The 11,609-nt window shown below is 60.5% G+C and overlaps 1 protein-coding gene across 2 annotated transcripts; it reads left to right on the forward strand.

Moving 5' to 3' along the window:
* Positions 1–5,728: 5,728 nt before the first annotated feature.
* On the forward strand, positions 5,729–11,248 carry FGF17 (fibroblast growth factor 17). Of its 2 annotated transcripts, none has more exons than XM_060153577.1 (5): positions 5,729–5,763; positions 5,935–5,971; positions 8,908–9,085; positions 9,328–9,434; positions 10,435–11,248. In XM_060153577.1, exons 1-5 carry the CDS (start codon positions 5,729–5,731, stop codon positions 10,726–10,728), a joined length of 651 nt encoding a protein of 216 aa, XP_060009560.1. In that variant the 3' UTR covers positions 10,729–11,248. The 2 variants fall into 2 exon arrangements, with proteins under 2 accessions (XP_060009560.1, XP_060009561.1); XM_060153578.1 differs by having other exon boundaries at positions 8,941–9,085.
* Positions 11,249–11,609: the final 361 nt, after the last annotated feature.

An 11,609-nucleotide genomic window follows, 5' to 3' on the forward strand; every position in this document is an offset into this window, starting at 1 on the left:
CTCTCACAGGCCAAAACCACACCCAGACCTAAAAAGCCAGGATTTAAGAAATGAGGAGCCAGGAGTGGCCTGGCCACAGTGACCGAGGGAGGGCCCGTGAGACCACCGTGCTGAGTCTGAATGTGATGGACGTGTTGGGGGCGACACAAGAGCTCCTCACCCCAACTCTCGGTTGCAGCAGGACCTGGAGGGAAGAGCCCCGACCTCTCAGACCCACAATAAAATTTGCTTTGCTAGGACCTTGTTGCAGCTGTCTCTCCCTTCCCCGGGAGCTGTCCCTCCCTTCCCCGGAGCTGTCCTTGCCGGCTGCAGTGAGCCCGTGAGCCCGGCAGAGGGCAGCCGTGTGCCAGCACACCCCGGCCTGCCTGCCTGCCTGCCTGCCAGCCAGCTGTGTTCTGCTCTTTATCTCCCTCTCCCCACACCGCCCCCACCGCGCCCCCCCCACGCCCGGCACCACTACCCCATCCGCAGCTTTGGGGGAAGGACCAAGTGTCTCAGCCCCTTTCCCAGCTTCGACCTTCAGCCCGCAGGCCTGAGGGAGGGAGCTAGAGCTGGGGTGGGTCTTCCTGCGTCCACACTCCCTTCTGACAGGGCCTGGCTCTCCAGATACAGAACTGAAGGGTGACAGCTGCCCGCCGCCCCTACCAGGAAGGGACCAGCCTGAGGGTCTGCATCTCAAGGGCCGGGCCTAGCTCTGCTCTCCCAGGCTTGCGTCCTGTTAGGTGAGCTGCTCACAGGGACGTCACTGGTGTGATCTGTGTCAGGCAGGAGCCCAGAGGCCTGCACCTTCAAGGAACCCTCCCAAGTGGGGAGACAGGCAGGCTTCCTGGAAGCTATAAAGCATCTCTTCAGGAGGTGGGCAGGTGAACAACTCCTGGGCTAGCATTCCCCAAGGGCAGCAGTCAGAGCCACAGGAACGGGGTTCAGTAAATTGTTGGGGTGAGACCAACAGAGGATTGGAAGGGGGGTGAATGACCCATCGCGTGGCTCTGACCTTCTGCCCCCTCCCAGCCTGCAGAGCCACTTTGAAGCCGGGTTCACCCACGGTGACGTGCAGGTGGCCGCCCCCCTCGGGGTCTACTTGCAGGGCCTCTGCTGGGCTTCTCCCTGCCCCTAACCAGCACCCCCATTGGCCAGGCCTGAAGTGGGCCAGTGGAGAACTGGCCCTGCCCTCTCTCCCCAGGACCCCCAGGTATGGGTCCCAGAAAGTTGGAGGTCTCTGAACACCTGCATGGGAAGGGCAGCCGGCAGGCTTGAGTCTCCCCATTCAGCTTCTCTTGATGCCAGAAGAGATAGAGGAAGGCAGGGCTGGCATTCTTACTTCCGCTTTCTACACCCCACACGGCAGATGTGGGCTTTGTCCCACCCTCTAACAAAGGAGAACATGCTACTGACCTCAGTCCCCAGAGCGACAAGGGACATCAGTTCAGGTCTGGTTCCAGGTAGGTAGCTGGCACTGACCATGGCTTCATGCCACCGCGATACAGGGTGGGCAAGACAAAGTCCTCCCTTCAAGTTGCCTACAGTCTAGTGGAAACACAGGAGCCAACAACATAATTTCAATTACTGTCCAGCGCTTTGGAGGACATAAAACAGGCTAATTTCCAGGGTGGGGAAGTGCTGGTGGGTTTTTTTTTTGGGGGGGTGGGGGATTTGGCCATGACGCATGGCTTGTGGGATCTTAGTTCCCCAATCAGGGATCAAACCCACACCCCCAGCAGTGGAAGTGCGGAGTCCTAACCACTGGACCACCAGGGAAGTCCCGGGAAGTACTGTTTAGTTGGATCTGAGAAGGTCCTTCAGAGGAGACGACTCACAAAAAGGGAGTGGTGGCTACATGTAGAGCTGGCAGAAGGACATTCCTAGGAGCAGGAACAGAGGGTGCAAAGGCCCTGAGGCAGAACAAGCACAGTGGTTTGGACAGAAAGAAGGCTGATGTGATTGCAGTGATAACGCTGTGAGCTGGGTGCCGCTCTAAGTGCCTTCCATGGATTCACACCTTTAATCCTCACAGCCATGCCTAGAGGTGGGTGTTATTAGCCCCATTTCTCAGATGTGGAAAGTGAGGCACAGAGAGGTTAAACAACTTGCCCCCCAAGGTCACACAGCCAGGATTCACACCCAGGTAGTCTGGCACTAGGACCCTGTTTTTAACCTCTGTGGGTGAGAGGGGGACGTGGAAGTTTGAGGGTGCCAGGAAGCCTCAAACTGAGAGTGGGAGTTAGAATTGAGTCCACGGTATAACTGGAGCCCAGGAGGGGCAGTTCCGGAGCCAAGTTATTGCAAAGCCTGTGTTGTCGCAGGTACTTCTCTGCTCCGCCAACCCCAGGCAAGCGCCCCTGTTCTCTGGCTCCGCAGCAGGACTGCACAGAAGGGCACTTAACAGCTAGACGTCTGACAATTTGATTTCCACGTGCCGGCAGGCGGTGGGGATCAGATAGCAAAGATGGGGGGGTGGTCTGTCCGCATTGCTACAGTGCTCTTTGCCCTTCACCCTTCCCCAGCCCTAGCCCTTCTGTTTGTCAACAGGAAAAGGGTGGGCTGGGGTCAAAGCAGGTGGTGACAAGTGGCCGGCATGCAGGTGGACTCTGGGTCTGCACAAGCTGGGCTGCTAGGAGCAGGCGTGAGACGCCCCCTTTGTGGAGGGAGGTGTTGAACTTGGCACTGTGGGATGGGATTAACCACCACGGCCTTGACTACTCCTCACTCCCCTTATCACCTCCTGCCACCCCCCATAAATGGTAATGAACCCTACCCTTCTCCCCCCGCCGCCCCCCTCCCCCGCTCCCAGGTCCCTCTGGTGAGGGGAGAAAGTCAAAATTTAGGCAAACTGAGGCTGGACCACGTAAGAGGGTCTCTGCCCCTCTCCCTCGTTCTTGCGGCACTTGACACTTTTCAGGAAGTGTCCTTCCTCTCAGTTGACAAGATAGCAGTTTTGGCAGCATCAGCAGTGGCCATTTCCTTTTTATAAATTAGGAAGCTGAGACCAGAGAGGTGAAGGGACTTGCCACAGGTCACATAGCCTGTAAGGGCCGCGGTCAGGGAATGGGGATAAAATTCAGAGTCTGGGACTGGAACACTCCTCACTTGGGGCCCACCGCCGGCCTTCCCATGGGGGTAAAGGGGCAAATGGAGCCAGAAAGCCAGGGCTGCAGGTGCAGAATGGGCTACCCAGCTGTGCCCCAGAGCCCCCTGGCACCAGCCCCCTGTCTGAGCCCCAAGGCCAAGCTTGACTGTGGGCATCTGTTACCATGGAGACCCAGGCTGGGCTGGGGGCTGGCCAGTGACAGCAGGCCCTTCCCCCACTGATAGGAACCAGGTTCTCGGGCTCAGAGACCTTGGGCCCAGATGGAACTCCCCACACCTGCCTCTCCTCACTGCCTTCCGTCTCCCAGCTGACCCCTCCACCCCTGAACCCCAAGCCTGAGCTGTCTCCTCCATGCCTCTCTGCTCTTACCTGTGACTCCTGGGGATTGAGGTCCGGAGGAGATAGCTTTTAATACCCTACCGGGGAGCTAGGAGCTGGTGAGCATGTGAGCATGAGGACAAGGTCTTCCCAGAGAATAGAGACAGAACCAGCACCGATCACAGTGGAGAGGTAGATTCCAGATGTTTCCATGGAAGAGGGAGAGTTTAAATGGGGCCCCAAATGGTGGTGCGAATGTGGAAAATGGAAATGATTGGTACCTTGTTCCAACTATGCTGCTAACTAGCTGTGAGACCCTCTCTGGACCTCATTGGTGAATGAGTCTGGACCAGATGAAGAATCTCTAAGGTTCCCTTCCAGTTTTTTTTTTTTTTTGCGGTACGCGGGCCTCTCACTGTTGTGGCCTCTCCCGTTGCGGAGCACAGGCTCCGGACGCGCAGGCTCAGCGGCCATGGCTCACGGGCCTAGCCGCTCTGTGGCATGTGGGATCTTCCCGGACCGGGGCACGAACCCGTGTCCCCTGAATCAGCAGGCGGACTCTCAACCACTGCACCACCTGGGAAGCCCTCCCTTCCAGTTTTGACATTCTTTCCAACTGATTCCAACCCGGGACACCCCTAGTTACAAAGGTCAGGGCCGGAGCCAACACTGCATTCCCCAGGCCAGCTCGGGCTCAACTCACCCTTGAGCCCCCAGCGGGGCACCTGGGGCGGAGCTGGGAGCCAAGTGTGGAGCTTGACCGGGTGGGCTGGAGGTGTCCCTGCTTGTCGGTGGGTGGGGAGGGGTGGCAGACAACTTTGTGGATTGATCTAGCTCAGGAAGGTGAGAAGGAGGCCGAGGTGAGAGTTTCGCCCTCCCACTCATCTCTTTAGGTAAATAAATCCACAGCCAGCATTTCCCCTTCTCTTCCCATCCTGGAGGCACGGAGACCTCCAGGGAGCCCAGAGCTGAGGTGTAAGCTTCCCTCAGATTCCCCCCCTAAGCCCTAGCCCCCTTCCGCAGTCACCATCAGCCACCTTCTGCGGGGAAGGAACCGCGTAGAGTTCCTGGTCATCAGCTTCCAGGACCAGGAATATTGGGACATCATGGGTGGGCGCTCTGCTGGCCCCGGCAGGCGTGGGCACAGTAGAAGGAATCTGTGTGGGAGAGAAAGAGCATGGACTTTGGAAACCTGGCTACGCCATTCACTAGCTGGGTGATCCTGAGCAAACGACCTACCGTGTGCCTCAGTTTCCTCCTCTGCAGAATGGGGTGATACCTGGTGTGGTACAGAGCAGCGTGGGACCCGAGGTTAGAAAAAGAAGGGGCCGCTGGGCACTTCATCCCAGACCGCTGCTGAGGGGCCGCAGGGAGGAGGCCCTGGGTTCCTCCCAGCTCCCGGAGGTTCTAGGGATGGCTGCTGTCATGGGAGGATGACAAGTGAGGCCCAGAACATATACCTTTGACTTCTGCCTCAGTGCGGCCATCTCACTGGGTCCTCCAACATCCCGAGGCACTACTGTGCCCGTCTCTCAGAGGAAACGGCCAAGGTCCGGAGGAAAGCGGCTGGTACCAGTGCACCCGCTCTCCTCACCATGGGGTCCTTCTAAGGCCCCACCTGCACCTGCCTCCCTACCCCTGGTCCCCAAGCTGTGGCGCCCACTGTGTGATGCCCGTCGGGACAGCCTTAACCCCTCCTTCCCGGTGGCCAGACAGCAGACAGGGGGAGTAAGGGATGACAGAGGCAGTGGAAGCTACGCTCCTAGCCAAGCCCACCTCCTGCCCCCTGGAGGGAGGCTCCTCCTTTTAAGGCTGCTGCTGGGAATTTCCACCCCCAGACCCAGACCCAGCGACCCCAGGCCTGGAATGATACCTGCAGCTCACCCTAGGGGAGGTGGGGCAGGGGAAGCTTGCCCTGAGAGGGGAGGAGGGGCCCTGCCGTCGGGTCCGTGAGGGTCAGTAAGAACGCAGGAGCCAGCCTCTGGGTCTAGAAGCCTCCAGCAGCTCCATCCTCTGCGCTGGGGTATCCCAGAGAGAGGCTGACAGCACCCTCCACCGACCCCCGCCAGCAGCTGCTTTGCAGTCTCACTGGCCAGGAAGGTGGACTCCTCACACCTCAGTCTCCCAATTACGCCCTCCTCCCCCCTCGCCCTCCTCCCTTCTCTCCTCTCTCCTCCTCCTCCCGTCTCTCTCCTCTCCCCACTGAAAACCTGTGGCTTGGAGAGACCTTGGCTTCTCTGGGACTCTGCCCCCAGGGACTGCCCACATCTGCTCCTGACTCTGGGGGCAGGAGGGCAACGGCCCCAAGAAATCTCTCCGGCGATGGGAGCCGCCCGCCTGCTGCCCAACCTCACGCTGTAAGTGCGCTACCTCTCGGACTGCCGTCTTGTTGCCATTTCCAGCCTCGGGGGCAGACCCAGTCTTCCTGGGACTCGCACACGGACCGCGTGGGGCAGGGGTGGGTGCCTGTTGCGCCCCGGGGCTGGCTGCTAGCACCCACACCCAGGCCCGCCTCGTCTCCCACACAGGTGCCTGCAGCTGCTGATTCTCTGCTGTCAAACTCAGGTAGGCGGGCGCCCCCCACCAGCTTTTCCCCGTTTCTCCCACACTACCGATGGGGGCGGTCAGTCTCCTTTCCGTGGACAGAGGCAGATCCTGGCCTCTCCCTGAGTCCAGAAGACTCTGAGGTTTGGGGGGGCGGTGGGATGGGGTAGGAGACGGGGCCACAGCAGACTGGGGGATTGATGGAAGTTTTTATTTCAGCCCTCCTTCTGACACCCCTCCCGTGTTGCCCTGGGGTCTCTTCTGCTCCCTCCATCCCTCCACACTGTGTTCCCCCCAAGGCTAAGCGCATGGGGCAGCCAAGCCTGAGGGATGGAGCCCGGGAGTGGTCGGAAGAGGGCGGAGGTGATGGCTCAGGTGAGGCTTGTACTTGCGAGTACCTGAAAGGACAGGTTTCCACGCAAAACCGCCCGTCTGTTCCACTCATCACCCCGCTCCCACCAACACGGAGGTCCTGTGGGTCGCGGTCCTGGGTGATCGCGTGGGCAGTCAGAGTGCCCAGCCAGGGTGGGCGACTCCTTACCTACAGGGCAATGAGGTCAAGCCCGAAGAGGTTTGTATGGGATGAGATTCAGGGTTTGCTTCTCCACACCCCCCACCCCAAGTCAGCGCCCGCCCCCCCGCCCCAGCCTCAGCCCCCTATGTGAGGCTCGGTCCCTTTTTGTGATCCTCCATAAAAGTGCAGCTATTAAAATGCACTGGTCCAGAACCGCTCTGGGGAGAGATCCCTTGGCTTTCCCAGGCCAGAGGCCCGCTTCTCTTCATATCCAGTGGGGACTTTTTTTGAAGGTAAATGCCTTTTCTCTGGGAGAGGGAAAGGGGCTGCCTTTGAAGCAGTGGGGGGGTGGGAGGGAGAGAGGGAGAGACAACCCCCCCTTTCCTTCCCCCTTTTGCTCTAGCCCCCGTTCCAGGCCTTTTGCTTCACACATCCAGGGAGAGCAAGAAGAAAGCCCCCAGCCTGGCCGGGAGGGGTCTGGGGGTGGGCCCAACCTGTTCTGGAGGGGGAATTAGCACAATGGTGCGGCGGGCCGGCGTTTATGGCCTGGCTGAGGCCCCATTCAGGACCCGGGGAAGGTGGCAAAGCTGTCCTTTCCCCCTTGAAGTGCCCCCTCGCCCCCCCTCGGAGGGGGGGCCAGCAGGCCGGACCGCAGCCATGCTTGAGGGGCCGTCTGACAAGCAGCTGTCTGCGGCAGTGGAAGGGGAGGTCCCCCTGCAGCGGGAACATGAAAGGGACAAGCAAGGTCCCGCGGGGAGAGCGACTTGTGGGCTGTGGGCTGGGGGGGGCGTGGGACTGCTTTTGTGCAGGGCTTGAAGGGGGACGAGTAGAGGAGGGGGCTTCGGGGGGGCCCTCTCTGCTCCCGACCTGGAACAGACAGCCAGAAGGAGGCTGCCCGCCAAGAGGGGCGGAGGGCCTGAACCTGGGCCAGGAGGCTCGGGGGGGCTGGGGACAGGCCGGACCCCACCCCCTGGCAGGGAGGCAGGTCCCCCACCCAAAATGCTGGCCTCAGGTTTTCCCAGGGCGGGATGTGGGGTGGGCAGACCCTGCCCTCATAGGCTGGGAATCCAGGCTGTGGATGAGCCGGGGTCGGACCTGGGCAGAGACACCCGGGAAGGGTTAACCCTGAGCAGGTTCCGCTGAATGACAGCCTGGAGCTGCTCCCTCACCTCCCCGCTCCTCAAAGATGATACTTCCCACCCCTCCCTCCAGGAGAGAGAGGCCCCTCACAGATGCTGGTCTGGGTCTAGCTCTGTCCGGATGGTTGCGATTGGGCCTGGGATAGCGGCGGACTTAGGGATCTGGGGCAGGGAAAGGCTGTCCCAGCACAGGCCAGCAGGATCCAGGTGGAGAAACTTTTTAGTGCTAGAGCTGAGGCTGTCACCAGCGGCTGGGAAACGTCATCCCGGTTTGCACCTTGCTGGAGAGAGAGGGCAGGAAGTGGTCTGTTTCTCTCCTACTCAGCACTGCAGATGGGTAAGGAGACACCAGGCCCGGAGGAGGTACTCGTCCTGGCTTTGTATCGTGTGCGGGTGGAAACGTCCCCTCTCCACTCCCCTGGAAGCATTGGCGGTAGCGTCACCCCGGCTGGCCACGAGCCTCTGTTACACTGTGGCACACGCAGGTGGCCTCACAGGGCAGCCACTGGGCCACCACTGAGGGCACCTCTCACCACCGCCTCCACCGCCCTCAGCTAGAGGGGGAGGAACGCTGGAAGGGGCACTGGCTTCTCTGAGGGCCCTGAGCACCCAGGGGGAGCGGCCGGGGAGATGGGCGTGAGCTCAGGAGTCCTTCGTTGGTGGTATAAAGAAATGCTTCCAGGGGCCCTGCAGGAGCCTACAGAGAAGGGTCTGAGAGCTCCCAAAAAGGTCTCCAGTGACTCTAACAGACCAGCTGCTGTGTGTGCACGTATGTGTGTGCGTGACTGTGCACACACGTGTGTGTGCATGTGCTGGGCGTGGGCTCCTTTGAGGCCAGTGCGGAGGACTGGGGAGACATCTGGTCACCCTGGCTAAAAGCGCCAAGCCCCTGGAGTTTTGGAGAGGAGACAAGCTTCCGTCCTAGAGGCGGGACAGGCGTCTGTCACTAATCAGCTGTGCGGCCCTGTGCACTTCCTCCCTAGACCATGGGGATTAGATACCAGCAGCTTGAATGTTCCTTCCAGCTCCCAGAGTCGTGATTCCAGGCCTGAGCTGTATCACCAAGTGTCCCCAGAGCTGGGCAGCTACCAGTCCTGTGCTCCAGGGCAGACGAAGAGCCAAGTCACAATGACTGGCTCACACACTGGCCTGGGAAGGTCATGGCCAGATGCCCCCTGCACCTCAACTTCTCAGGGCAAATGACCTGCCCCACCACACTCGCCTCCGCACCCCTCCCCTGGATGGACCTGCGGTGGTGTCACCCAAAGCAAATTGACACTATTTTTCCCTTGGTAACCGCAAAGGGGGAGAATCACCCGTCTCCTAATTTTAACCAGTACGTGAGGGACCAGGGTGCCATGACCGACCAGCTGAGCCGGCGGCAGATCCGCGAGTACCAGCTCTACAGCCGGACCAGCGGCAAGCACGTGCAGGTCACTGGGCGTCGCATCTCCGCCACCGCTGAGGATGGCAACAAGTTTGGTGAGGCCCAGCCCTCCCCGGAGGCCACCCACGCCCCTACCCAGCCTTGCCTGGTCCATCCCCAGACGGGTCAGGGTGGAGGCTGCAGGGGGAGAGCAGGGAGAAGCCTCTAGGAGGAGAGGCCCCGAGGGCCCCCCACCCAAATTCAGAGGGCAGGCTGGTAGGGAGGGGGTCCCTGCACACCCCTGGGCCAGCAGCCCCGAGGGACAGAGGTCTTTCTCCCCCACCCCCCACCCCCCCAGCCAAGCTCATAGTGGAGACAGACACCTTCGGAAGCCGCGTGCGCATCAAGGGAGCTGAGAGCGAGAAATACATCTGTATGAACAAGAGGGGCAAGCTCATCGGGAAGGTGAGGCCCGGAGGGCAGGGCGTCATGAACGAATGCGGCATGCAGGGCCCCACCCAGGGCTCTGACTTCTCCTGCTCTCACCCCACCCCTCGGCCTCTCTCTGGTCTCTCCGGTCCCTGTGGGTCTAGAAGCCCTCTGAGGACACTGGCTGACCCATAAGAATCCTTGGCTCTGAGGTGTGAGGCACTTTCCCAGCAACGATGAGGAAGAATTTTAGCACCTACATCATGTCACAGCCTCTGTGTCGAGGGCTAAGAGCTGATCAGGGTTGAGAGGCCAGAAGCCACGCCCCCTCAGGTCAGTGGGGTCCTGGGCTCCAAGTAACAAGAGTCGTGCTAACTGCCTACTAGCGTAACCACTAGTTACACTCTCTACAGTGGTGGGGCCAGAGTGGCTGTGCAGGGAGAATTCCACTTCCTTTGGCATCCGCCAATCCTGGCTTCTGATTCTGGCTGTTTTCAAATATTGGCTTATTTTTGTCAAGTCCCAGGCTTCTCATCTGTAAAATGGGCACGGTGTCAAGATTATCTATAGAGCCAGATGGGCGGCTGCCTGGCTCTTTACACAGTTGGTGTTCTACAGACGTTTTCCCCTTCTTTCCATCAGACTGTCGCGTCCCTCCCCTCCACCCAGCAACACCATTCACGCAGACCAAGGAACGTTCTCCTATATACGAGTGCCCACTGGGTATGCACTGAACTGCACAGTTACCTTGACCTTTATGAAACAGCTGGGTAAACGGAGGCTCAGCCTGGCTAAATACCTTGCTCAATGTGTACAACCTCCAAATGACAAGGCTGTATTTAAGTCCAGATCTGACTCCAACAAAGCTTGTTCCTTGCCCCCTCCTTAGCCTCTCCAACAAGGGTGCCCGTCTCACCGGGCAGGAATTCTTGGGCTCACAGCCCCTGTCGCTCCCTCCTCGGTCCTACAACATAGGTCCATAAGGCAGACTAGCCAGCCAGGGTAGGCGGACAAACTCCCCTTCCTTCCCCTGCAGCCCAGCGGGAAGAGCAAAGACTGCGTGTTCACAGAGATCGTGCTGGAGAACAACTACACAGCCTTCCAGAATGCACGGCACGAGGGCTGGTTCATGGCCTTCACGCGGCAGGGCCGGCCCCGCCAGGCCTCCCGCAGCCGCCAGAACCAGCGAGAGGCTCACTTCATCAAGCGCCTCTACCAGGGCCAGCTGCCCTTCCCCAACCATGCCGAGAGGCAGAAGCAGTTCGAGTTTGTGGGCTCAGCCCCCACCCGCCGGACCAAGCGCACTCGGAGGCCACAGCCCCTGACATAGTCAGGGACACCCCCGGGGGGGCAGCCGCCCCTCACTCGTGGGCCTTCCCATCCCCTTCCCTTCCTAATCCAAAGACAGGGCTGGGGTGGAGGCAGGGGAGCCAGGCCCCCAAGGAGGATGCTGAGGACCACCGAGCATCAGAGACCCCCCACCGGAAAGGCGGAGGACTGCCACTAACCAGGGCTGGCTCCTCAGGGCCCCACCCTGGCGTGGCCCCCTGGGGGCGGGGCAGGCCCCCCAGAAGGGGAAGGTAGAATAACCCGAGGTCAGGCTCCCCTGAACCAAGTGGGCAAAGTCAGCGGATTCAAGGCTCTGCAGACACGGTCTGGAGGCGGCTCTCCTCGAACTCTGCTGCCCCTGTCTCCCTCAGTCTGCCCCCCAGCCTCCAAATTCCTCCTGGCCAGACTGTAGGAAAGGACTTTTGTTTTGGTTTCAGGAAAAAAAAGAGGGAGAAAAAAAAAAAAGAGGGCTGGCCATTCTTCACATTCCACTACCCAGGCCTGCACCCTCTCCCCCAACTCCCAGCCCCGGAATAAAACCATTTTCCTGCAAACGGGTTATCTGAAGCGGGGTGGGGGGGTGGGGGAAACAACTGCAAAGCTCAACTGGGGACAAACTTGCTCCTCCGAGAGAAGAGGAGGCCGGCGCGCAGGCCCGGGGCTGGCGCGGCAGGTGGAGGCCAGGCCGGGCCCCGCACGTACCCGCAGGGGCAGGGGACAAGGGGGCAGGAGCAGCGGCAAGGGATGGCCCGGCAGGCCCGCACCTCCGCCCCGCGGGAGGCTGGCGGCCCGGGGCGCGCCCCTCCTCCGCGGGCTCAGGTTTCCTGGCTGGCACCGCGCGTCCCGTGCTACCTGCTGGGGCGCAGAAACCCCAATCCTGGG

This window comes from Lagenorhynchus albirostris, chromosome 7 (genome assembly GCF_949774975.1).
Source record: "Lagenorhynchus albirostris chromosome 7, mLagAlb1.1, whole genome shotgun sequence".
Classification (NCBI taxonomy): Eukaryota; Metazoa; Chordata; class Mammalia; order Artiodactyla; family Delphinidae; genus Lagenorhynchus; species Lagenorhynchus albirostris.

Excerpts from the sequence above, each read along its gene's own strand:
- FGF17 (XM_060153577.1), top strand. The coding sequence starts at position 5,729 with ATGGGAGCCGCCCGCCTGCTGCCCAACCTCACGCT. Across the intron at positions 5,764-5,934 it reads CTGCTGCCCAACCTCACGCT|GTGCCTGCAGCTGCTGATTC; the intron begins GTAAGTGCGCTA and ends TCTCCCACACAG. Across the intron at positions 9,435-10,434 it reads GGGGCAAGCTCATCGGGAAG|CCCAGCGGGAAGAGCAAAGA; the intron begins GTGAGGCCCGGA and ends CTTCCCCTGCAG.